At 41.5% G+C, this 27,768-nt stretch overlaps 1 protein-coding gene across 1 annotated transcript in view; it reads left to right on the forward strand.

The window, feature by feature from the left end:
• Window positions 1–10,579: 10,579 nt before the first annotated feature.
• The window catches only part of FHIP2A (FHF complex subunit HOOK interacting protein 2A), a gene marked incomplete at its 5' end in the record, with an annotated part of 30,929 nt that continues 13,740 nt past the window's right edge, over window positions 10,580–27,768 (forward strand). The window contains 7 exons of the mRNA XM_084264489.1: window positions 10,580–10,624; window positions 18,035–18,113; window positions 19,997–20,166; window positions 22,282–22,386; window positions 22,718–22,840; window positions 26,262–26,555; window positions 27,345–27,541. Of these exons, the coding sequence (XP_084120615.1) occupies window positions 10,580–10,624; window positions 18,035–18,113; window positions 19,997–20,166; window positions 22,282–22,386; window positions 22,718–22,840; window positions 26,262–26,555; window positions 27,345–27,541 (1,013 nt within the window). The remainder of the gene's footprint in view (window positions 10,625–18,034; window positions 18,114–19,996; window positions 20,167–22,281; window positions 22,387–22,717; window positions 22,841–26,261; window positions 26,556–27,344; window positions 27,542–27,768) is intronic.

The raw sequence follows: 27,768 nt of genomic DNA on the forward strand, positions 1-27,768 counted from the left end.
GAGCTGTTTGATTGACTGAGCCATTTCCTGACTACTTTAGAAGTCCATTAAGGAGCAGTGATTGACATTGTTTTATTTCAGGCATCTACCTGAGGCTTCTGAATGAGTCAGCTCAGAAGCAGGATCCTACCTCCTACATTTTCCCTACACTTCTAGCTCCAGTAAGACAGTGTAAAAAGATCCACTGAGGTCAACATTTTTCTAAAGGTATTGAGCTTTATAAAGGCAGCTCAGGACTTTTCAGAGATGCCCAAACAGGATAATGTATTTTACCAAATAATGTGTGTTTTCAAGCTCCCTACTGGTATTTTCAGATGCCCAAATGCCCTTGAGGAGCTAAGCATGTTGTCCAAGGTCACAGAGAAAATCTATGTCAGAGCAAAGAATAGAACCTACATCTTTAAAGAGAAGTATCCTAAATATTGGACTGTATTCTCTGTGCAGCACACCTTGCTGTCACTTAGCCACTGTGTGAATATATACAAGAAAACTCAGTTTTCCTTCCATTAAGTAAACTTTGTTTAGACAAACAAAGCTCTGTAAGAATTATAATGTCCAGGTAACCTGTAAGTTTGGAATGTGAAAATATTAATCATTGCTGAACTCTTAGAGCCAATCCATTGCCCCACTCACGATCTGCACAGCACTGTGGGTGAGACTCTCTCCCTTTGCTTTTCAGTAGCTTTTGGACAGAGACTCAGCCACCTAATATCAGCCACCGTGCCATCTTTGTGATATATTGATGTGTGTGATACATCACTGCAAGTTTTGTGCTTTGGCTTTCCAACAGTTTCCTGCTACCAGTCCCTACAGTCCCTGCCCTTCTCCTGACCCTCTCCCCAGCCCCTCAAAACGAAGAAATGAACTACTGATACTTTTAGCATTGATTCTTGGGAAAATAAGATTTATATTCACATTGCTTGTCCCTCATCACTTCTAAACCAGTCTGTAACTTACAAAAGTAGGATTATTAGTTTAAAAATAATGAAGATCCCATCAGTTCTATGTAAATCTAATTTTTTCCATGAAAATCAGGGGAGAATGACTTAGCACAGATGAAAAAGCAGGTAGAAGTCAGCATTACATCTTTATATGATGCAGGTAACTCATCAGTCATAACATACCCAATTTTGCCCAACACAGTATGTTTCCTCTTGATTGTAACAAAAGTTAGGGAGCATTCTGGAGCAAAAGACAAATTCTTATAGAAGTAGGGTGCAGAGAACAACTTCTGTGGGCAAGGCAAATGGCAAGGATGGCCAGGACTGGCTTGAATAATCTATTTAACTTATTCTACTGAACTGATATTGGGATGCTGAAGAATGATGGGATTTCTCTACAGGTTTTTATGGCATGTGCCATCATAACTCCACTGGCTCTTTTCTTAGGGAAATCAAACCTGAACAGTCATACTTGAAAGGAATAAAATCTACAGCACTACTCAGTATTATGATTTAATCAGAATTTTCATAAGCTCACAAGAAACAGCTCCCTGTGGCATGAACGACACAAAAGCAAGAGAGCTCCTACTTTCAGTGTAAGACTCTTACTGGAATCTGCAATTAGTAATGGACAGCACACTCACACAAATATGAGGCCTTTCACCGATTTCACTGAGCTTCAAGGGCAGCTCCCACTAATCTCTTTTGAGAAAAGTTCCCATTTATATCTTTCAAAGGAATATTGAGCTCTAAATTACTCACAGCATATATGAATAGAAATGCTTTATTCATGTGGGTTTTTTCCCCTCAAATAATGCTCATATCCAGAGGGACTTAACCATCAAACAAAAAAAACCCTAAAAATCAAGAAGTTATAAAGTTCTCCCAAGACAAATCCCAAAGTCACCTTCCTTATTTTTTTTCATTGTGCAGAACCATTTTTCTTAATCCACTGTGAACATACATTATTCTAAGTCAGTACTGGACTCAAAAACCCAAACATTTTTACATGGATTATGTAACATCATGCTACCCCATAAATGCCATAGGTTCTATGTAGTCAAGAAATACTGGCAATCCTGGCAGCTAAGGGAAAGCCCTCAGATAACCCTGTTAAAATCTAGTCTATATTGCTTTGGCATCAAAATGGCAAACATGGGTTACTGTGGGAACTTTGGATGCAAGGGCCAAAATGAGAAATGTGTTTCAGAGAATAAGGTTTGGAAAGATCAGGTAAATGTTGGCCAGCATTTACTGCTGAAGAAGTTCAGCATCACCCCTATGCATGTATCCTTATCAGGAAGATCCCAACAAATAGCTCAGAGCCAGAAACTTAATCAGGTTTTGTATCAGGTTCTCACAGGCTCACATGAAGTAGCTGTACGATGAGTAAGAGTTGTGAGTCTTGACTCCTAAATAATTCTTTCTTTTAATTTCATATTCAGTGCAGGCCTTCAGTGCAGGAGATACATAGACAGTCCCATAAACCACCTTTCTTGTTAATTATAAATGAGAGTTATTAAATCTGCATCAAGTACAGGCATTATCTCACTGTGTGCCCTACTTTGCCCTTTACCCTGAAGAATTTGCTGAGGTCATACTGAATTAAATCATGCCACCAGAGTTGCTTAAGTATGCAAGCATTTTTACCTAGAGGAACTTTACCATCATGCTATCAACATAAAACATGACAGATATTTCCTTGGTCAAACTTCACATTAGCAGAGATTTTTATGAATAACATAGCAAAGGATATTGTGAATAAAACAGTCAAAAATCTCTCAGCACTGCTATGCTGAAAATAGAAAGTTCCAGGAATCAGAAGCAAAAATTCTCCTATAGTTGCAATTAAAATGAACCAAAGTCTGAGAAGTTTATACATTCTGCTGTGCACAGCCATGCTTAGGTGGGGTAGAACATTGGGGGCCAAAGAAATTAATTATCTAACTCAATGTGATAATACATTAGTACTAATTTGACATCTGATCATAAGAGATTCTTAGATTTCTTCACATACTCCTGGAATTCACACATTGCTGAGGAATTCTTTAATTTCTCAAGTGCTATTTTCTTTGTACATATTTTCTACTCTAAACAGTGTATTGCAGGGCCCTCTGGCTGAGAAGTATAGAAGTGGAGCAGCATCCTTTCCAAGCACATTAAGATCATTCCTTAATTAGCTGGTGGATGCTGTTTGATTTGAGAGAAGCGGTACTGGATTTTTTTTTCAGGAAGAAATGCCTTGTTCCTTGTCATACTAAGTCAAGACAGCAGCCCCCAGGCCTGAACCCAGCACTGAACAGTTTCACAGGTAAGGCACATGCCTGTGTGTAGATGTATCCTCTGAGACAAAACCTCCTTGAAGTTGTGATGGCTCTTTCACAAGGACTCAGGACATGCTTGGAAAAGAACGTGGGCTGACCAGCCAAAAGCAGTCTTACAGTCACAGTAACTCGAATCTTGAAAGATTCCTGAAGAGATTTGGAAATAAAAAATAAAAACACTTTGTTTTGTCCTGTTAATCTTGACCACAACATTCAGCTACATGTATTCTGGATATTTTCTTCCTCTTGACTATTGACAACTACCAATAAACCTATCTGTTGTGCATGGGAGATAGCCAAAGCTCAGGTCTCGCTGAGTTTCCTCACTCAATTTTGTTTTCTTTCCATATGTTAAAAAAAACCCCACCCTATAACCAGGTTTAATTTAGTCACACAAGTTTTAATTGGGGTTTTTTTCGTCCACTTTTGAGTGTGTTTGAGTTCAGGGCTGATGCTAATTCTCCAAACCCAGTTGTTTCTTCCACAGGCAGTCACAGCTGACAGAGATGCCACCAGATGAGTGAATTCTCCAGCTGAGCGCATCGCCGCAGTGAAACACGAGGTCAGGCTGCCCTCTGCGGGCCACGATGGAGCACTGGGATGAACTGTTCTGCAACAGCTCAAGAAACGGATTAAGCTAGTACAGGATGTCTGAACACAGAATGTTGCCGTGTGCTGTACGTGTAACGCCGGGTGTAACAGTTGGCTTTCTCCTGGCTGGTTGTTCCTTCTGGACAGGAGGAAGGGAATGGAGACTGCAACATGTCTGGGTGCAGCAAGCAAGGCTCCCAGGTACAAATAGCAGCTCTGTATGACACCACCTGGGAACTCCCAGGAGACCCACAGCCTGGGGATAGCAGCTTCTGCACACAACGCCAGGGAAACTGCACGGGTGGAAATACTTGGCACACGAGCTGCGGGGCAAGGATCACAGACAGCACATCCCAGCACTGCTCCAAGGCCTAATCAGGAACAGGTTCCATTATACATATAGGGCATCCTGCAAATGCAGGTCTGCTCACTTCAGCATTTCACAACCTGAGGACTGAAAGTCAAACTAGCCCAAAGCAGCCTGAGGCAAAAGAACAGGGATGAGCAGCACAAGCATTTCTGGATGACCCTGTATCTACTACAGACTTCATTTTCTTGGCTTGCTGTCACTAGTGCCTCCAGCTCTGTTCCTTAACGGTGTCATCCAACTGCAGACACTCCTTCCTACAGTGCTGATGATTCAGAAAGAATTACAAAGGATCAAGATGTACATAACTTTTTCTGCAAATGCAGTTTGGCTCAGAGTACAGCTTCTGAGCACGAAATTCCAATTGCAAGTGCTCAAATGGCTCCCTCTACCCTCACCTGCAGGTAAAATAACACCATGGTGGTGCACATGGTCACTTGCACCTCTCTGGGAACCACACAGTAACACAGCTGTCAATCAGGGCCAAGCTTTGAACACGAGACCCTTTATCAATTCACTGGGGTTTAGCTGTGGCAAAGATGCAAATACCACCTGGGATGTGATAGCCACAGGGGTAAGTCAATGTTCATAAGCTCAAACTAGTCCTGTAGCGTCACATAACTTCATGTGAGAACCAAGTGGGACGGGTGAACTGTTAAGATGATGGATGGGCTGTCATGTGTAGCAACCAAAGCATTTACATGCCAAGTAACACACAGCAGTTAAGCCCCGAGGTAACATTACTAGTTGGGATACAAATTTATTCTACCCAGGATACATAAGGTTATTTTTTTCCCCTTAAAATAGCTATGAGGAGTTGATTCTCTCTGAACCTTGCTGCTTTGAGTCCCTCAGATGAAACCAGGTCATCTGTGTCCTCTGTTGCTGAGAGCAGGTTCCTAGTTGCTACCATGAACAGAACTAACTGGATTTACTGGCCACCTTTCTGATGTAACAAAGCACTAAAGAACATCACTGCCCTTCTGTCATGTAACTCTATGGATACTGAACACTGGAGAGCATTGTGACACCAGTATATGGTCCTTTCCAGTTAACTGTTCTATCAATAATTTAAAATAAATCATGAAACCACTACCAAGTACCTCACATCATAACTATTTTAGACACCTGCTTCAAAATGAAGAGATTTTATAATGCCAAAATTTTATATCAAACTCCATGAATGATTTCAATTATGTCCCAGGACAAAGATAGACGAATTGAAACTCTGACAAAAACCTACTTTTAATTGTGGACTAATGGAAAAAATCTGAAAGTTTGAACCCTTGCATAGCAGTAGTGTGTCTGAACTATTTTGCAAAACACATACTGACTATCAAGATCAGCTTTTGCTTATGATTAAACAGATTATCTGATGACATTTTAGGGATTAACAGATTATAGCCCTAAATCCAAAAATGTAAGTAACAATGAAATCTTATTACACATTAGAAAACAAACAATGCAGTCAGAGCTGATCTGAAATCTCTTAGGAGGGTCATGGCTAAGCATCTAAATTCTCCTCAGAAATACATGCAGACTCTGTTTGCTAGACTTCCCTCTCTGCAAGTACACAGATTAATGATCCATTTATAGCAGGTGGACCACTCCATTATATTTTTCCAATATTTTGGGGAAAAATCCAGTTTTATGTCTATACCATATTCAGCCTCTTGCAGTCATTACAGTTGCAATATAGCATAAACCCAGAAGTTTATCCTTAATCTCTTTGCTTCAAGCTTCCCCTATCATGTGGACAAGTAATCTCCTGGCCCTGCTAACCTGCAGACTTCAGTGAAATTGGCTAAGCTCTGACTGATCATATCTGCCAGTATTTTATCTGGTTTCAATAATTCATTATATGCTAACACTTGTAGATATGGATGGCAGACCACTCGTATATTTACTTGTAAAGGAAAGCCTGGATTGTAACACTTCCAGTGGAATAGAAACATGAGGAAAACATGTGTTTGGAAAATACATGTCTAATTTCACTGACAACATGTACTCCTGACATCCCTATGGTCTCCCTTACAAACCATTATATAAGCTAAACCAGCATAGTACAGTGCACCTAAGGTACCAACATAAGAAATAGCTTACTGGACATGCATGTTTGTCCATCCAGCCCAGTGCTGTGTCTTCCACAGTAGGAACAAATAAAAAGGCACTTGAAGATATGACAGGTAAGCAATTAGACAACAGATTAATGACTAGGCAGTTTGCAACCCATCAGAAGACAAACGAATGTCTCTGTGGAAGGACAGACGTGCAAATGTAGAGCAGGATGCACAGACTGGGAAATACCTGGAAATGGGACTTAAAGAAATACTGCATGAGCTGATTGCATGAAGTTACTAGCAAATCAGCAAGGAGTGAGGTGTTGCACAATGCTGGGAGTACAGACAATTCATGATGGAAAATGAGAGCAACCAGCAGCACTTACGATGTGACATATAAAACACTGATTAAACTTCAGAGAAGCACAGGCTGGACTTCAATCCCACTGAATGGGATACTCTTTGGTATCCAATGCACAGAATGCTCATTTTCTATAATAAAGCCCAGAATCAAAAAGGTATGAAGATGATTTTAAACATCTCTTTAGCCCTCCTGAAAAGCAGAGTTCATGCTGAGCCACTAATACTTCATTCTTTAATTCATCCAAATAGTCACTGAAAGCATAAATGTCAATCTGGTTATTATCAACACCATAAATTCCTGTGCAGTACATAAACAGTTATTACACATAGCTCTACCAGAATGTTTTCATTCTGGGATACAAAAATGTACCTTCCAAATCCTCAACCTCTCTGAAGCAAAAGTCCAGCTTACAGGAAGTTCTTTTGTAATGCAGACAAATACAATCCATTAGAGACTGGCCTGGTGCCATCAATCTAAATAGCAGGGAGATTTTTCAGATAGAAAGGCTAGCACATTATCTCACAGTCTCACTCCATTTGAACTGATTTAATCTAGACAATTTCATTAATTTGTAAGAAGGAGGAAGGTTCCCAAACGTTCCATCAATTAAAACAGCCTCACTTTCAAGCTGTGTCTTAACTCACATTCAAGCAAAACACTAATTCACTGCATGTGCCACCTCAAAAAAAAAAAAAAAGAACTATCTTGCAAAAAAACCCAAAACAAAACAACCCCAAACTGGCATAAATCTGCTCTTGAGAGTATTAACATACATCGCAATACTTGTGTTTTATTTCAGTGGAAACACTATCAAGCATGAGCAGGTAAAGATGCACTGTTTGTAAGACATGACATTGGTAGTCTGTCCATAACTGAGTCATCTCCAATTGAATCACATCCAGTGAGAAGAAGTATCCTCACCTGAGTTCTTTTGCACTGACACCTGTGAAATAATTTTTCCCTTCTTTCCAGTGATTTGCATTATGACTGGTCTGCCAGTCTCTATCTAATATCCCCAGCAGCAAGAAATAACTCCATATACTTGAGAAATTTGAGACCACCTAAAAAAGAGCATGAAACACCCCACCCCCAAATCTGTGATCTGCCACACATATGAGCACCACAGACGGTATTCTGCAGTATGGCTACACATTCAAGCTCAGTATGTTAGTAGGCAAATGCAGGGCTATTTGCAGAGACTCTGTTTAATAAACTTAGGGATAATTATGAGACTGTCTTTGTTTCCTTTACAAGGAGGTTCATACTAAGAAGTCCTAATAAGAAGTTGCTTTTACAAACAAAACTGAATTCCAACCACAATGAAATGTTCTGTTTAAAAGAATGTTTATATATTTATACATCAGACACTCTTAGACTGGTAAGAGGCCCTCAAGCATTATAAAAGCTTCACCTCATCATCTGTGAAGAGGTGACTTATGGTTTCATAAATTATGAAGTATGCTTAAGTATACTCTCACTGTCATAAAATTGTCTCCTTTCATATCTTCACGATATCTTAGTCTTCATATCTTAGTGTTTCTTTATTCATTCTGCTGCTCAGAGATGGGAAGACCCAGGCACATTCCAAAGACATTTTTGTAAAAACAAATGGATTGTAATGAGTGTTTTAAATTACCACGTTCTCTTAGACACCTTAATCAAGCACGTGTGCCTTAAACCCACATTTTCTTCAGAAAGGATGCAGGCTCCAAATTGGTATCTACGGTGAGTGAATGGGAAGGTCCCCAGTAACAGGGTAAACACCCTCACATTGATGGGAAAAAAGCTGTACCCCTACTCAGCCCACTTCCTGACAGCATGGTTGTATTCAAACCTACAACTTGTCATTTGTTTTTTCTTTTTGTAACAAAAGCACACGAAGCTGCAATACAACCAACCATGTTAAGGATAGGTGTAGCTCCTGCATTGTTCTTATAATATAAAAATACTAATATAAATGAAAATAAATGTATTTACATATATAAACATACTAAAATTTAATACTAATCTGGATGTATTAAAAACTACAGTAGAGACCACTTAAATTACTCTGAAGAAGAGTTTGCCACCTAGAATGCACTTAAAAAGTTTAACAGAACTTCTTACATTAAATCATAGAAGACTGGCACCTTCCAAATGCAGCCTCCATCCAGTTAACAATTGCCTAAACACAGAGATGGTATATACATTTCATTATATAACTAGAAATTTACATCTCCTAAGAACCTCTACAGAATATAACTTGGCAAACCCACAATAAGCGGATAAAAAAAAAAAAACAACCAAAGAAATAATTACCTTTTAAATCTGTATTATTTCATATGTCTGGATTTTGAGAAGGAAACGCCCAGCTCTGCTCCTTAGCCACTTCAGCAAAGGTGTCCACATACAACCAGTATTTACTTGGATACAATACTTGGACCATAGCTCTCCACGCCTGCAAAGCATGGAGGTAGTAACAATCAGTACAGCAGCATCATTAGTGAGACTTCATCACAAGATCAAGTGATAGTCAGACTTCCCAGATGACACCATTTAAAACACAGAAGTTAAATAATAGTTTTGTCTTTTGATTCATCTCTCTTTGCTTTTAGCATATCAGGAAGTTGTTCACTCCTAAAATTTATGAGATGGTTTCACAGGTTCTCTTCCCTTTCTCATAGTGTTCTGTCACCTTTTCAACATTTCATTCTGCTCCCCCAGTGCCAAATCAGTCCTGTTTCCCTACTTCCATCTGCCCAGCACCTAAACATTATCCCATGAATTGCTGCTGTTCCCAAAAATACTGCACTATCCAGCAGCTATACCTACAACCTCTGCTCTCCCCACCTCACCTATACTTTTCCTGCTGCACGGGAAAAGGGCAGGGATGATCTTTTTCTCTGAAGTATTTGTGTTGGAAGTCAAGTAAAGCCCCCTTGGATTCCTTCACAGCTCTGGGGAAGAAAAAAACAGCCATGAAAGAGGCATAGGTGCACTGCCACAAGCCCTCTCACACTGCGGCACACTGCAAGCCCCGCAGTCAGACCATGCCACCAACCCCACTGGCCTCTCACCAAGCAACAAGATGTCACTGGCTTTCCAAGCTTATGGGCCCTACGGTGCTTTGTAGAGAGCTGGGCATTTCAGTGCTCCCCTGAGGGCCTCACAGCCCCTCACAGATCTCAACTGTCCCAGCAGACAGCAAGCCGGGCTGCTGGCCACCCACGCCAGGGCTGCTCCTCATCTGTGCCACGCTGGCAGGCGCTGGCGGCTGTTTCCCAGCCCTCTTGATCGGCAAGTGTAAACCCCGAGACCTGTGTCAGTGCCTGACGGCAGGCCTGTGGGCACGGAGACGGTGCTGGCGGGCGTTCCTTTCCCCTCATCTCCCCGCCCGGGAGTTGCTGCAGAGGCGGGGGCCTGGCTCGGAGCAACCCAGAGCTCCTTGCCCGCTCCCCCCGGGCTGTGTCCCATACTACCCGCAGCCCAGGGGGCCGCCGCACTGTCGCTGCCTCGGGCGGGCCCGGAGCGAGCGGCCTGGTTCGATCGACAACAGCAGAGCCCCGGCCAGCTGCGTCCCCGCCCGGGCGGGAAGACGGCGCTTCCGGCTGCCCCAAGCCGAGCCGCGAAGGGCGGAGTGGGTCAGGCCGGGTCGGGATAAGGCCGGGCTGCCCGGCCGGGCTCCCCGCGGCGCGGCGGGCTGCGTGCGGGCGGTGGCGGCCCCTGCAGGCCGCGTCGGGGCGGACACCCGGAGCCTCGGCAGTATACGCCGCAGCCCGGCGGTGTCAGTGCCACGGTGTCCGCCGGGGAGCGAGAGGCAGAGCCGGCGGCCGCCCGCCCGCCCGATCGTCGCGGCCAAGCCCCCGCATGCAGCCCTCACCCTGGAGCGGCGGCGGCGGATCGAGGAGCTCTCGCGGTCCTCCCGGCAGCGGCTGCTCCAGTCGCGGGACAGGATGTTCTCCAAGTTAACCTCCATCCTGCAGCACGCCGTGGAGGCGGTAAGGCCGCCGGCTGGCCCGGCCACGCAGCGCCGGGGATGCAAGCTGGGCCTAGCGGGCCCTGCGGGGAGGAGCGGCGCGGAGCGGGGGAGGGGGGGCTCGGCCCTCTCCCTCAGCGCGGCGCCCCTTCCCCGCCGCCTCCCCGCCTCCCACGGGGCCTGCCGCCGGGATAGGGCAGGCGGCGAAGGGCCCTGTCGAGCCGGCATATCCGCCGGCAGCCGCGGCCCTGCCGATCCCAGCTCGCCCCTGCCGCGGGGCAGGCAGGCGGAGGCCGCTTTGCCCGGGCGGGCCCCGGCCAGCGGCAGGCCCCGCGCCGTGCCCAGGAAGGGAGAGAATTGCTCCAGCGCGGGCCGCAGCCGGCCGGGGCTGGCGGGATGCCGGCAGAGGGGGTAGTGGCTGCTACCCGGGGCACCGCGGCGGGCCCGGGCGCCCCCAGTACAGCCCCCCCCCGGCCAGCGGGAGCAGCCCCCGGGCTGTCAGCGCTGCTAACGTGCCTTCCCCTTAGGCCTCGGTACCCCGTGCCGGGCTTGTGGGCAGCCCTTGCCCGCCCGGCCGTGCTGGCTGCTTTCTGCGAAACAAATGAGAAAGGAGGTGAATTGGGGAAAGTCCTCAGGATTTTCTTCTTGTCGCAACCAGAGGACAACAATCGCCGTGTCCGGTGCCTTTGTGTGATGTTGTCTCTTCCAGCCCGATGTTTCCATCCCTGGCTTCCGCGCGGAAGGAGAAGCCGCGGGGCCCTGGGGCTGTGTGCGAGCCGCTAGGTCTCATCATGGAGACTCGCACGGCTGTGCTGGGGAGAGGAAAGCAGCAGGGCCTGATGCTGCTGTTTCTGCTCATTGAGACTCTTTTACCATCTATGCGATTTATTTGTTGTCTGGTTTTTTTGAAGAGGTAGAGTTGTGGTGGTAATGCCTTTCAGGGCCTTTCTCAGGAAGCCAAGACACCTGAGAGAGCGAGTTTGAGGAGGTGCATCTTTGGCTAAGTGCTGAAAGCTGGTAACAAAGTACTGCTGGGAGTGAACGTGGAAAGGGTTGAAGGAAAATGGTTCAAATGGTTGAAAAAAGAGCCTTCAGGCCAAATCCTGCCTTATGTGCAGCGCACCCTTTGTGCGTTCATGTACATGTATGCCTGGATACTGCAAATACTTCGTATATGCCTGGCTTCATGTGCACCTCTAGTTCTGCAGTCTTTAGCAGGACTATTCAGGTTCTGAAGTTAAGCATGTGTTAATTAATTGCTGGTTCCTAGTTGGTTCTTTTAGTGGTAGAGTGGCAATTGGAAAGAAATGTCTTAAACAGTGATGAAATGGCTTACTTGAATACTCTCTATGACCACATATGAGTGCCTTCAATAGATTTCATTGGAGGAGAAACAGAAATTAGTGGCTGCCTGACTAAAGAGATCTTGTTATGGTGAGCTGTGCCACATTTTGAGTAAGAATGGATAACTGAGTGATATAGTAATGCAGGAAAAGTTATATTTTCAGGCCTACTGCTTCAAGGTATCTAATAGAAGTAATTAGCAGAAGAATGCTTACATTATTTATGCTGTTCAAAAATTAAAAAGAACTGTTTTTACGATCCATTAAAGAATAGGAAAAATGAATGAGTGGAATGGAAAAGGGGAAAGTAGAGATCATAGGAACTAGACAACCTTTTTTTAATTAAAAAATAAACAAAGCCCACAGCTAGGTTGACAACATCCTCTTTCAAGTAACTGCTGTCAAACAACGTGCTATATGTCCTTGTGCAATTCTGGTGTCCCTTTTCAAATTGCCTCACCCTCCTAACAGCACCGTGTGGCCTTCTGATAATACTGTGTTGAATTGCATTTACAAGGTTGTGACAAATACCAAGCACCACCACACACCAGGGGTGAAACATGGAGTCACAAAAGCAAGAGGATATTAAGAATGTATCTTACTTTATCTAGGAAGTTTAACCTAGTAATTGAAAACTGAGAAATAAGAATTTTTAACTAGTTTGGGGGCTGTGTGATTAGATAATTGTTCCGTTCTCTATTTAAATAATGTATGTGGGCTGCTTAGCTTTGCTACTCTGAAAACAGGGTAAATCCTAAACTTTAGACAAGTCCACCTTGATGCCTGCCTGCTGTTTTCAGCAGTTAGAGAATTTAAAGCTTCATTTTTACTTGCTGTTATTACTGCTCGTGCAGCCTCAAGTGGATTCTGTTTCAGCCCCAAGTCTCAGCAACAGAACTGGTAACTTAAGATAGAAACTCTCAGGTGTGTTGGGTGCCTACCTCCCAGAGGAATTCAGTGGTGGCTGAACAGTTTTTAGCAAAGCTGGACACTTAAATACAGGTGAAGTGCCTAGGTTTAGCTTTTATTGGTAGTGTCTAGGCTTAGCTTTTATTGGTAGGACTACTTTAATCAGGATCGTTCTGTAGCCCTGTTCCATTGTCCTTTCTCCTGCACATCACTTAAAGCTCTGTCCTGCCTCGGGGCCTATGGACCTGCAGACTTTGGAGAGATGCACTTAAATAGTAAGAGTCCCTGTGTTACTCGATAATAGTTGTTATCTTACCCTCAATATGTCATCTCTGTGAACTGTGACTGGGAGTTCCAAAGGTTGACAGTCTCTCATAGGAGTATTTGCCTTTCACTTGTTGTGACTGTACTGCTCTTTAGTTGACTGCCTTCGTGGCAGGACTGTGGTGACGCAAACATAAGGGATCAGTTCCTTTTTATTACGACTTTTTCTTTCCTTGATTAGCTAAAACTTTCCGTCTTTTCTGCCTAAATTGTCCAAGTGTGTGAAATCCTATTCCTGATTTTCATTACCACTGAATCCTGATTTTTGCCACTTCTTTTCATATGGAAGCCCTGCCAGTATTTTAGATATTTTTGCCTATTCTGGATTTCTTTCTCTGCAGCATCCAGATGGGCAAGCACCACTGTAGTATCATCCCAACAAAGCAACCTTAAATTGAGCTGTGTGGGTTGGTGAGAATGGTGGAGGGACCACAGTCTTTGTTCCATTACCTTACTTCAGGGCAGACTAGAAATGATTTTGCTTTATGGGGTTAATATTAATGGATCTGTGACACTTCATGTATGGCTTGTCCCCAAGATGTTTTCTTTGCTATGCATTTTTATATATACTTTCATCCCAAGGTATTCCAGGGGCACTGCATTCTCAGCAACATACAAAACAGTGTTCACAAACAAAGCAGCGAGTTAGACCTTATCTTTTGCTCTTCATTCATCTTCCCCTAGACAAAATAGCTTGTCTGTAAAGCGGTCACTCCGTGTTCAAGGGATTTTTGTTCATCTTTCAGGAGATGTTTCATCTTAATTGTCATCTCAAAAGGATGTTTTTGAGCTGTGTACCTTGAGCAGGAAAAACATGATTTTGGTTGTTTTGAATTTAGCAGTTGGCTTTTGTATCACTCTCTTGGTATCTGGGAATGAATTTAGATTTTGGTGTCTGCTGCACAGGTTTGGGACCCCTCTCTACCAACCTATTATTCTACTGTATCCCTTCCACTGGTACCTTAAAGTGCTTTTAAGTAGCTGCATTTCTGTTGATGTTTTGACATAAAACTGAGCTTTGAAAGAAATCAAGTCACTTGCTACAGGTACTGCTTTATTTTTCTTGAACCCACTTTATTTGATGTAGTGGCCTCACGTTGCTGATAGTTTTATCATCATGGTACTATTAACAAAATGATGACAAAATTTAATGCCTTGCTTACAAACGTATGCAATCTTATTTTTACATATGAAAGGAGTGACCGTTATAATCTCTGTGTATTCATAAACTGGAGAAATAAAGTAAACCTTCAAGCATTAGTTCTTTATCAGATTTCCCCTCAGGGCAAACATTCACACTTAGTGAAGTAGTAAGATGAAGAAAAACATGGAGTGACAACTGTAGTTTTCCTTGTTTGAGTCAGGGGAGTGAGCATGCACTTAGCCTTTGTTTCTCTTTGACCCAGTTTCTGCTTTTTGATTGGTTTTCTTTTTCCCCTCTGGCATCTGACCAGACAGTACCTGTTATTCTTTTATACAGTGGGGATTTTTTACTTTGTGAGCTTGTCCAAAACATACAGAGGGATATCACCAACTCCCATCCTTTCCATTCTTCTCAGGATTGAATTGTATTTCTGAAAAGCACACGTGAAAAATATGACAATGCTTTTTACAGGCACAAAGAAATTGCTTTTAAATACTCAGTATTTCAAGGTTTCTTTATTCTTGATGTTATTTTTTTCCTGCCTAAACACAAATTCTATATACTTTGGAAAGCTAGGTGGAATTGTATTTTGGACATATTTTATAATGAGCAGACTATAGTTCTGGTCAAAGATCTGTAGCTCTCCTGAGAGCAGTGCTTTTCTTGGAGGGAGCAGAGTTTGATATTAGTAACATATTCTCACCAGAATGATAAGGCAGCATGTGGCAAGTTTAGCTCCTAAATGAGAGCACTCCTTCCCTCCCTGAAAGCTCCACTGCTGGAGTTGGGGACCAGATGGAAGAGCTGATCAATGTCTGCTCAGATGGGTTGAGTTTTAGTAGTGTTCACTGAGTTTGAGCTATTTGTTGTACCAACATCCACACTGCAATCTTTAAGGTGTTGGGTTTTGGTGTTTTGTTTTTCACAAAGGAGAAAGTAATTTAGAGATTAAGAATCAAAGCTCAAAATTATTCAGAAGATATGTAACCACATCAAAGTTAATTACTACAACTGTGAGAAATAACCATACTTTTAAGGCAATTCCTTCAGCAAGTAGCAGGAATTAATGGCCTTCACAATGAATTCTGTCATGCTTCAGAATCTTTACACAAGTAGGTGTATTTTTACAAAAGAGTGATTACCTACACTGGCAACTGTGACATGCATTTCATCTCAGCTGGTAGCTAATAATTCATCTTAAAATAGAACTTGCAACTTTGTCCTAGAATTACCTGTCCTAGTAGGGTTAAAGCATGTCAGCTGAGTGTTTGGGAGCTTACACCTTCCTAATGTTTTCCAGTGCAGGGTTTTGTTTGTGTATTAACCTAGTCTTGGTCTTTAGCTGGATTAGTGTTTGAATAACTAAGTTAAGGTGGTTGGGGTGGGTTTTCTTAATTTTTTTTTTGGCAGTAAAACACTTCTCTTAGAATAATACATAGCATTGCTGGAGTTACATCTCTGTTAAATATTCCCTGGAATAGTTGTGCTGTAAGAAGCAGATTTTTTAGTTTCTCCATCTGTGGTGGGAATAAGAATTTGGGGTTGGGGCTATCTGAATACAATTTTTCTATATTGTTAGGAGTTGCTGAGTCTGGTAGCCCAATGCAGGCGAAGCTGCCCCAGCTCTGTATCACCCAGTCCAGTTGGTGGCAAGGTTGATTGCAAACTTATTGGGAATATACAACGGTATCTCTGCTTTGCAGTCCTTGATCAGAGGAGACTCTGAAATCACTCAGTATTTTAATTAAAAAAGGGCAGGACCTGTCCCTCAATTACCTCTTCACTTCTGAGAGGAGTCTCTGGAGTCTCTGTCTGTATCCACAGTTCTCTCTTGCCGTGGATAAATTATTGACGGTGCTGAGAAGTGAAAATCCTTTTCCTGGCACTGCTGAGGGGCACTGAATTCATCTTGAGGCAGATGAGGCTAGAAGAAGCGGAGAGGAAAATCACATCAGTCAAGGATAAATCTTTAATGTTATCTATCATGTGTCACTTGGGAAATAGAGTGGTCCAAGAGGCCTCATATTCCTCAAAGGTGGTCGCTGTGCCATTCATTGGCCAGAGCTGAGTGTTCAGTATGGTTTTATTACAGAAAGATGCAAAATGATCATTATGTTACTTGAAATACACATCTACAGCATTGTGTGGCATGCAAATCGTGATACAGAATATCATGTGCTCAGTCATTAGTTTGTTCAGTTATCCTTCTGAGTTTCAATAACCTAATAAACTTCATAGACAAATGAACTGGTTTTGCCTGGCATGTAGCATCCTGATATTTACTTGGTCGCTGGTGTGCTGAAGTGCCCAGCCATGGAAATGTGGAAGGCTTAAGGAGTTTGCAGGCTGTCAGGGAATGGAAAAGCAGTGCGAGCTGGATTTCCTAGTTGCCATTCCCAAGGGCACATTCCACACAGGATGCAGACGTAGATAGTTACCAAGCACCACTACTTTTTTTAAAGTCTTGCATATCAAAGTCCTGTGTGTGCGGGGTCGTTAACAATTACCATTCCCCTTTCTTATCGCAGCAGGGCACGCTGTTCATTTTCTTTCGGCTTTATGTCTTTACCAAGATAAATTTAAATGTCATTAAATTCAAGGAAAAGAAAAAACTGATGTGAAAAACTTCCAAGGATTTCATTTATTTAATTATTTTTAATTTTTTTTTTTTTACAAAAGCCTCCAGCAAGTAGGATTACACCTCGGTAACAACAGACCTTCACATGAGCTGTTGAGTTGGGGGGTGTGGGTGTCCCTATAGGATTCCTGACTTTTACCGGCTCTGAACATTGTTTTGTGATCACAAAAATCACTGTTTGCCTCAGTTCCCACTTTGGAGAGCTGAGTGGTAAAATGATCTTGGTGGTTCTGGTTTTTTTTCAGTTGATGTCTGTGGTGTGATAGGCTTCAGGGCACCCAGTTCTCAAGCTGGGTGAGGAAGGAGCAGTGCTGATGATGACTGGGTGGAAGGCTGCCTTTTGTTCTTGCAGCCTGTTATTCCTGATGCCACTCGTGCCCAATCAGCCATCCCAAATTCCTCCAGAAAAGAAGAAAAACTTCATTTTTCTTTCAGAAATGAAATAAGAAATACATTTGTTTTTTTTTTAAAAAAACAAACACATAAGGACCCCAACACAGACAAAAAAACCCCAACCAGCATGTTCTGGTGATAGGCCTAATGTGTGAAAACAAACAAAAAAGAAACAAAAGTCCTTTAAAAGTTGTGGTTAACAGGAGAAAAAAAAGCATGGCAAAAATGGTGTGAAGCAGCTAATCCCTCTTTTTAAGGGAGCAGAGATGGAAGGGAGAACAAAGCATACAGAAAGGGAAGATGGTATCAAGAGCTGATGAAAAAGAACCTGACTTTTTTTTTCCTACAAGATGAAACTCTGAGATCTAAACAATCCAAACCTACATTTCTAGTGTTACTTTGCTGTACGAGCAATTGCTTTTGTTGCTTCAAATGGATTGTCTGGTTTTAGAGACATCAGAGAGATTATCGCTGATGTTCACAAGCTACGCAGTGTGTCATTGGACTCGAGCCTGGAATAACGTATGTAGTCCTTGTTAGACATAAAAGAGCACAGAGTGGAACTGTAGCACTCCTCTGCAGCAGTTTGCTTCCAAGATAAGAGAAAACTCAATTTAATCTCTGAGGAAATATGTTTATTCCATTCCTAACTGGTTTTTGTTTCTTTGTTTTTTCTCATAGCTCGCACCTTCCCTTCCGTTACAAGAAGATTTCGTTTACCACTGGAAAGCAATCACTCATTACTACATAGAGACATCAGGTAAAAGAAGGAAGCGTTCTGGGTTTGTCTCTTTATTCTGAAAACTAAAATTACCTATTCTTCCTAGATTAAGAAACTAAAGTGAGTCATATCTTCTACTAACGTACCAACAATAATAATTAGTAATTAAAAATACTCATCCCTTAAGAAGTAGGCGTGAAAACCAATCAAGGGAAGGCTTTCCTGTGTACCTTGGGGAGAACTGTACCTTTTCACGTCTGATCCAATTTCTGTATTCACATATTCTGTTTAGTTTAAACAGACAACTACATAAATGTCATCCCTGCTGTTAACCTTTTCATGGGTTTCGAACAGGGATTTATTCCTCCTCCCCCCAAGATTTGAACAAAAGTAATTTTGTTATCATAGATTTTACCAGGCATATCTGAGTTCTGTGTGCTCAGCATTAGGTATTAGGTCTTTAGTGTCTTGTCTCCATGAAATGTATTTGGAAAACATAGCTCCAAAGAGTGAATTTGTGAGCAGATTTAGAACACATTTTGTTAAAACTTACCCAGATCTTACTCTGCTCTTCTAAAAAATGGGTATTCTGATGAAATGTGGCTATAGTTGCTTTTTCTTAAACCTTTTCCTGATTATCTACAACAGATGTGCAACATTTAAATTTTTAATTTGTGACCCTGGTTGTTAAGCTGTTGTGTTTCAAACGTGCAGATTACCTTGCTTTCCGAAAGGTTGTTAGCTCTGCATTTCTGCTAGAGTAGCTATAGGATCTGTGTCTGTGTCTGGGACCGGTGATCTTGTTTATATCAATATTTATTCTTACAAGCTGAAACTTGACCCTTGATTCTAAATACCCATCTTTTGGAACGCTATGTGATGTTTCCTAAGGTAGAAATGGCAGGGTGGTAGGGGAAAACTGATACCTGAGATTATGTGATGCCAAATAAAAGCTGACCTCACTCCTAGACTTTAAAAAGTCTTGTGAAAAACAGGTTTCCACACTTACGTCCTCTGCAGGGGGAGCAGAGTTATGCCTAGGAAACTCAAGCAAAACGCTAGGCTTAACTGAAGGTTGTAGAGACCAAAATCATTCTGATATGGCAGTTTTCCTTGGTGATCCTGTTGCCATTTGCAACAAATAACGTGACAGTTATTTTTAGACAGTTGCATAAGAAGTAGCAACCATTTCCCTGGTGGCATATTTGTTCAAGTAGAATTTGGCAGAAAAAAATAACGTGGAAAATTCTCCATGTGTGGACATGGGCTACAATGTGTTCATTCCAGCTCCCACTGCCAGTGGCATAAATCCATGACAGTTTTATGACTTCAGTATGATGAAATCAATCTTACCTTTTCCTCCATGAAGTTTGATAGAATGCTGTCTTAATACAGAGTGGAAAAGACGAATCTAAAAGCTTCTGGAGAGTAAACAGCATAGAGTTTGGGCTTTCTTTTTATCATTAGAAAAAAAGCTTTATTTAGTTAACAGGTTTGGAAAGGAACTGGTCATCTGCAAATTAAGCCATTGTTAGAGGCTGTTTATAGATTTCAGAATATTATGTGAAGAGTCAAATAGGAAGCTACTAAGACAAGAGATGGGGAGTTGAGCCTTTCTCTTCCTAAGCTTGGTTTCCAGCTGTAAAAGATTTCCTTTTTGACTGTGCAGTTAAAGCATGTTGTGAAATTTGGCATTTTGCCTTTTCCCCATTGCAAGGTTAGAGAAGTGCCTGGTGCATATTCCAGTTTACATTTCCATATCTGGTTGGTACTGAAAATTCCATTTAATCCATGCTAAAATATACTACGTATAAGATTCTTTAAATGAGTGATCAAGTTTTTAAATCTTGAGTTTGGAACTGAACTAACAGAAAAGTGAGAACCATATTTTAATCATTCTTAACTGCATCTCTTCTATTTAGATGACAAAGCTCCTGTGACTGATACCAACATTCCTTCTCACCTGGAGCAGATGTTGGATATTCTAGTTCAAGAAGAAAATGAGAGGGAATCAGGTGAAACAGGACCATGCATGGAATATCTGCTACATCACAAGATTTTGGAGACACTCTACACACTAGGAAAGGCTGATGTATGTACTTCTCAGCAGAGCAGATTATCTTTTGTGTGAGCTGCTAATTGTAATAGGGACTGAAGTTCTACAGTAGGTGGTAGTGTGGGACACTGAACTCTAGCAAATAGCTGTTTGCTTATGTTACAGACATACTGCAGAGAACAGTCTTTTGCAAGTGTGATTGAAGTGAGACAACCAGTGAGATGCTGAATCAGGCAGAGCACTGAGATCTGTTATTCCTCACTGATAATATTGGCTGTGAAGCTCGAAGTAGAAAAGACCTCTTTGTTCAAGCCTAGAATTTTTCTGGCTTCTACAAGACATTATCCTTCTCTGTCCTTTGTAAATGTTGGGAGATTCTTGGGTGAAAAGTGCTTTATTAAATGCAAATTTTGTTTAATTTTTATGAGAGTGATGAGTTACTGCTCAAGAGGACTTCTATGTCAGAAAGCGTTAATTGGAGCTGATCCTCAGACAGCTTTCAGATCTGAGTCTTTGGTATGAGTGCAGCCCTTGGCAATGTTGTCTTGTTCTTCTCAAGTCTGGTTTGTGGCACAAGTGTAGTTAGCACTTCATGGTCATGCAGCATTCTTGTTGATATCTTTCCTGTCAGACTTACAGGCTGAAATGGATGGGGCTGGGTCGATCACGGGGCAAATTAACTTGGCAGCCCTTGTGCAAGAGCCTTTTTTGTCTGGGTACAGATGCAGTTAGGAAAGCATGGTGTGTGCTGTTCCAAGGCTGAATGGAGCTCTCCATGGTTTCATTCACAATTGGCCTTTAACGTGGCATCATGAGTTCTTAATCTGCTCGGTTTGACATATACAGACAACGCAGGGTGCTGGCTGTCAGAGGCTGGGATGTTCCTTGCTCCGGAAGGACCAGAGCTCTGCAATTCCTGTTACTATACCATCTGTCTTGCAATCAGGCTGAATTACCTGACATATTAAAAATACTTCCTCAGAAACATAGCTCGTTCAGTAATCTATAAAATCTGTCAAGAAACCAAGATGAGATGGAGACATATGTGAAGGGGGTAATTAGTAGTATGTTTTTTAAGAGTTGAGAGAAGTCATTTTGCACTCAGGCAAATACGTCTGTACAAGCAATGCTTGTACAGCCTGTCTTTATGCTTTGCCACTTGTGAGTTGATACATCTGAGGTAAACACACAATTCAGTGCTTGCAAGATGTTGCAGGGATCTGTTGCAGAAAGAATAATATCCCTGTACAGCAGTCACTTACTACATTATTGTAGAGGCACCCTGATGGTACACATTTGGCCATTCTTTTCAATTGATTCTTTGAAAATTCAGTGATAATTAGGGATTCGTAATAATAGGGATAATTACTTTGGAAGGAGAACTAAGACAATTGTAGTTCCTGGCTGTTGCCACCCGCGCTCACTTCACCTGTGCAGTGAACCAGATAAGGGGCATACTGTGGGTTATAATTAACCTGTGGAATGTCAGCATTTATTAGCATGGTAGAACATGTCAGAATCGGGGGATTTAGGGAGAAACAAAGGTGCATGAAGGTCCATAAGCAATCAGATCTCATGGGGATAAGAAAGTACTTTCATGTGACGGAGTGCATGAGGGACAATACAACATGGGGCTGGTTCTGTAGGTATTTGTGCTTTGCATCCTGCTGAATCTCAGGGAAAACAGCAGCTTTCTCTTCTCCTGGAATGTTTGTGCATTTATAAACATCTTATCTGTGTAAGGTCAATTGCTCATGAATTTAAAAAACCTTTTGTAGTTTATATATTTATATGTACTGACTGACTGAATTCCTGGATTTTTGGCACAGTCAGATGACCTGTACATGCTAGTTCAGGGTTAATTTCCTCCCCTTACTGTATTGATAGGGAATATTTCCTGAAAAGATTTGTAAAAATCTCTGCTAGGGCAATTAGCTGAAAGGATGAATAATTTGAAAAAGAAAACAGTAATAAGATGCAGCACTCTTCTTGATCCCTATTAATATCAATAAAAGTGATGTGTCAACAGATGATTTTTTTAAATACTTTTGAGTAAATCATTACTGCTTAATGAGCCATTTTGAGTGACTAATTTTGTGTTTCTCTCCACATTTGTTATATTTTTATATTGTTCATCTGTTTTTGTTTCAGTGTCCCCCAGGAATGAAACAGCAAGTTCTGGCTTTTTATACAAAACTTCTTGGAAGAATACGGCAGCCTCTTCTGCCCCACATAAATGTGCATAGGCCAGTGCAGGTACTGTTCAAATTTCAGTGAACTGCATTGTGTATGACACATTTCTCTTACTCTGCTCTAGCTAATGGTATCTTTAATACTTCCATTGTCAAGGGAGTTGCTGCTCCAGTGCAGTACCAGTTTTAATGTATTGATGATTAGAGCCTTGACTGCCTCTGCAATGCAAGTCATAAATAATAAAGAAATCTTGATCCTGGTAATCTAAATCTAGAACAAATGTTCAAGTCAATAATCATACATCATTGTAGTATGTCTATTGAAAAAGAATGCAGTGTAGAAAAAGCTCTGACTTACTCCCTGTCTTAATTGTTTGCTTTTCTTTGTGTGACAGAAATTAATCCGACTGTGTGGTGAAGTTCTGGCAACACCAACAGAAAATGAAGAAATTCAGTTTCTCTGTATAGTATGTGCAAAGCTGAAACAGGATCCATACCTGGTTAACTTCTTCCTTGAGGTAAGTAAATGAAAACTTCCCAGGTGTATTTACTGTGTCACTGACAAAACATCTAGTGGAGGGTTTCCCTGCACATGGCAGGGGCTGGAACGAGAAGGGCTTTGAGGTCCCTTCCAACCCAAACCAGCCTGGGATTCTGGGATTCTGTGAACATAGAGAATACAGAGGTATCACTTTGTGCTTCGTACATTCATTCACTTTGTGATTTTTTTTTTTTTTTTAATTTTTCCTTTGATATTAGAAGTTTGTTTTTCTTCTTCTTGATATGTGTGGTTATTTTTCCTAGAATTTCATTCAGGGCTCACAAATATGCAGGCCAGAGGTCCTTAACTTTTGGAGTGCAAGTGCCTTTAGAATAGGGATTTCTTACATTGCTTTGTCTTCAGCCCAGTGAAGACTAAGGGACAGATGGCACAGGGCATTGAAACCTCACAAGTTGCTAAGTGTTCTGCAGGATTGGGCCCTTATTTGATAGTGGCACATATGGTCTAGCTGCAGTGCCAGTTTACAATCTACAATATGACATTATTTTCTGTCTGTAAGAAAGCCAAATATCTTTACTCCCTTTTCGAACTTAACATGTGGCATTGATGAAATCAGAGTGGGAGGAGAGAGAATTTCTAGACTGACTTTCTGTTTCCATTTAGGAACATATAAAGGTCTAGTGTATAAAAGCCCATTTAGGGATGCTTCCTGCTCCCACTTTGATGTGTCCTATGATGACACAGTATCTATTAAACATGTAATACAGAGGTGAGAAGATGCAGATGGAGTGTCCTCCAGGAATATTTTACAAGCCTTCCACAAGCAAGATCTGTAACAACAGAGACTGTTAAACTGCAAAGATATCATTATTTTCCACTGAGTGTATGAATATCAATTATAAGTTTGTAGTGAAGAGTCCATCTTGAGTTTATTTTTACCTTAATTAAATACCACCCTGGTTGTTGTTGTAGGCACTGTAGTTGTACAAGAAGCAGAAATAGTTTGTTGGGGAAATAAGAACTGGAAGAACTGTGTTCTACTTTTTCTAAACCTCGAAACTCCATATACTAATTTTATTTTGGCCTTAATTTATTCTTTTCTTTAAACTGACTTTTCCTTACCTAGAGAGAAAGAGAACACTTAGGGATATTCAACTATTCACCTCCATCTCATTCATTTTATGCTAAACTTGTTGCATCATGTTTTTCCTTATTTATTTATTCCTTAGTTGCCCCATCTCATCCCATGCCCTTGGAACTGATTGTTCTGTGCAAAGGCACACTTGATTTTTGAAGTTTTGATTTCTGCTCTTGAGATCTTGAACAAGTTCCAATACAGCGTCCATTAAAAGTTGTGCCTTCATTTTATAAAATGAACGATAGCTTCATCATTCACTTCTATTTTCATTACAACAAATTACCAGCTTTATATTGCTCACCATGATTTAATTAGAGATTCTTATTAGCTGTGATACTTGATTTTCTTTTTCACAGAATTCTTTTTAAATCAATCTGAACTTAGACATGGCATTAGCCAACATAGATCATGAAACTGCTAGTTACATATGAAAATATAAAATCTATTTTTGTATTGTTGACACTGAATTCAGTAGAAAGCATTGAATGTGTGTTTTATGTAACCTTTTCTATTAGGTCATTCAGGATCCTGTTTTGCATCTTTACAGGAGGCAGGTGAGCAGCTAAGCTGCAGAATTGCATGATTACACAATAGGAAGCTTACATACACGCAAAGACTCTGCCTGTGTGTCGTTCAGTGTACAGACTGCTTTGTGTCACCTGCCAATAGAAGAGTAGTGAGATATGGACAGGTTTCATGGGGCATTTATGTATGTTAGGTCTTCTCATACCTCAGCTAAACAAACTGTGGCCTTTCAAATGAGAGTGCAAAGATAGTAAGCTGGTATAAGATAAAATCAGTATTGTACAAAATACTATATATTTTTTGAGTATAGTAGCTTTTCTCTTTTGTAATCCTGCCTGCTACTTGAATAGTGCCAGCAGCAGTGTGTAGTCCAGGATTAAAATACAGTTCCAGCCTTTAGATCTGCTTTATATGCCAAGCTCATTGCTGTGATTCACATGTTCCTGTGTATTGATAAAATATATGGGAGGATACCGGAGGGCTGTAGAAGATACAGACATAGGCAGGCATGGTTCAGACAGACACATTTTGGTTGCTTTGCAGCCTTCTGTATTTTACACTGTAAAAAAACCCCATATGTTGAAAGAGTAATATTTTACTGTTGTCAGAAATCATACTTACTTTATAGCCTGCAGTGTGCTGCTTTTACCACTGGGTTGCCTCTCCAGGGAATTGGTTATACGAGTGTATCACAACATTCAGTACAAATTCTCCACAAAGAATGCACATCAATCAAGGAAGCATTCACAGCCCTTCTCTAGATCGCTGCCTGAGACTGGCATGTAGCTAGTCCCTGCTGGTTTGTATGCACTAAACGCCATTAACCCCAAGTGGTTACTGGTTTAAATTATTAATGCCTGAGATATACTTGTAATAATTTTGCTGTTATCATCGAGGAGGGAAGCCATTTGGATTTATAATCTCACTACCCTACTCACTTGAAAAAATGTCTTGTGCTGAAGTCTAATTTATGGTTCTAATAAAGTATTATTCACCTATGCTTATGCCAGAAGAACACTGAAATCTTGCCTTGCTGTGAGTTTCTTTGTGGTATCACAGAGCACAAATTTATATGTCTTTTTATGTGCTGGAGACGGATTTATGGGAAGACAAATGGGTTGCTTTCTTTCAGACTAAGAAGAGATGCTGCATAGCTTCTGAGAATGTTCTCTGTGATCTGTTGTAGTATGCGGTGCCCGTTACTAACTTCCAGTGTCTTCTGTCCATTCAATCTACTCCAACTTTTTCTTCATGAGAAATGCAACTTGAGAGTACTCTGGTAGCATGAAAGACTTTTTTCCCTTTCTTGTTGAAGATAAGATCTCAAGAAGTTAATGAGTTTAATTGTCTTACTTCAACTGGAAACAGTGTTTCAGGCATTAGATGAATTTGAAGCCCTGAAGGGAATGTTTTATAATGTATTCTATGGTCTAAAAGTGCACTCATAAAGTAGTTCAAAAACTTATATCAACTAGTGGGCAAATCGGGTGAATATGTGCTTTCTGTGGGGGAGAGAAAAAGATGCTGTCTCTTTATAAATGGCATATTCAACCTTGAAATAAAATGGTGCAGGGCTCAGGAGAAATTTAAGCAGGTAAAAAAGCATTCTGAGTTAAAAAGCTCCTACACTGCTGCAACCCATTGCATTCTACATGATTCCCATACCGGCCTTGTAGAGAACTACTGCAATTCTTGATGTCAAAAATTGGCTTAAATTCCTGCTTCAGGATGTGCAGTAATTTCAACCATGTAATTCCAACAAAATGCTTTGCAGAGTAAGTTAAAAGGAATGGCTTCCAAAGGATCAGCAAGTGTCATCACAGAAGACATGCTGAAAGGCCAAGAGTCTTTGCCTACAGACACAGGACAGCCTGCTCAGCCCCAAGAAGCACCGACCGCTGCTGGAGCGGAGCAGATGGAGAAGGAAGATGACCACCTGCAACAGGCCGATGATCTCTCTTTCAGTCTGGATGAGCTAAATGTCACGTCATCACCTGAGGCCTCCACTGTTTGTCCAAATCAAGACTATAATTTAGTGAATTCTCTACTAAACCTCACTAAAAGTCCCGTGAGTTGTTTCTCTTTATCCTGTTTAATGTGCTGAAATGAAATAGTTTGGGTGCTGTGTGAAGTGGGCAGGGGGAGTTGAACATACATGTGTGTACACACTGTATTTTAACTACAAAGAGTAAACCAAGGCTTTTTTTTGCAGGCAATTTTCTTTGCTAATTCAGATTAAAGTAAATATATTGTTGTAGAAAATCAGTATTAAGTTTGTTGATGGTAACACAGGTGGGTTTTGAGCAATTTGTATAGGATGCCGCATGTTTCACAGACCAGCTGCGTAGGACAAGCTGCACAGGTTAAATATACCACAAGAGAGTATTTTAAGAACTATTTCGTTGTACACACTTAACCAAACCCACAGGGTTTTGTAAAGGCATTTCTTTTAAAAACAACTACTGTATGTTTTACCATCCTCGAATCCACACCCAGATTCTTTCAGAAAACTTAGGGGAGGGTTGGGTAAGCCTGTAATTGTTACAGCAGTGTTGAGGGCAGAAAAAGGAATCTACTGTTGTGCCTTGTTATGGCTGAATGATAGCTTGCATTGTCTGATATCCTGGTCTTACACTGACCTGCAACCTGGAGGTTGAAGTTGCAGTCTTAGTATTTGACATGGATTCAGGTGAGATTCTTTACTTTGTACCATCCAAGAGCACTGGAAAGGCAGCAAAAATAAATGCATTCACTGACTGTGGGGGAATGGAGAGGTTTTATTTGGGAGATGTTTGCTTCTTGATTTCAAGTGAGCTTCATTCACCCTCTGATTAATTCTTCCATGCCCTTCTGCCAGGACGGCCGGATAGCAGTGAAGGCCTGTGAAGGCCTCATGCTTTTGGTGAGTTTGCCAGAACCAGCAGCTGCCAAGTGCCTGACTCAAAGCACTTGTTTATGTGAATTGTTGACAGACAGGCTGGCCACCCTCTACAAAGCCCTGCCTCAGTCACTGGATCCCTTAGACATTGAAACAGTGGAGGCAATTAACTGGGGGTAAGAATTTTATTTTTGTATTTAATACCCAAGGTGACTTTACACCCCTCCCTGAAACTAATTTCCTATAGATAGATGAGATGTATAAAATAATATTCACACTCCCATGCTAAAGTCTCAAGAGCAGAGCTGGGATCCCTCCTGTAGCGTAGTGGGATAACTCTGGGTGTCCAGTGTGCACCTGGCTTCTGACATGGGGCCAGGTTTCCTGCCAGTCCCTTGCAGAG

The sequence above is a fragment of the Gallinula chloropus genome (assembly GCF_964237585.1).
Source record: "Gallinula chloropus genome assembly, chromosome: 5".
Taxonomy (NCBI): domain Eukaryota; kingdom Metazoa; phylum Chordata; class Aves; order Gruiformes; family Rallidae; genus Gallinula; species Gallinula chloropus.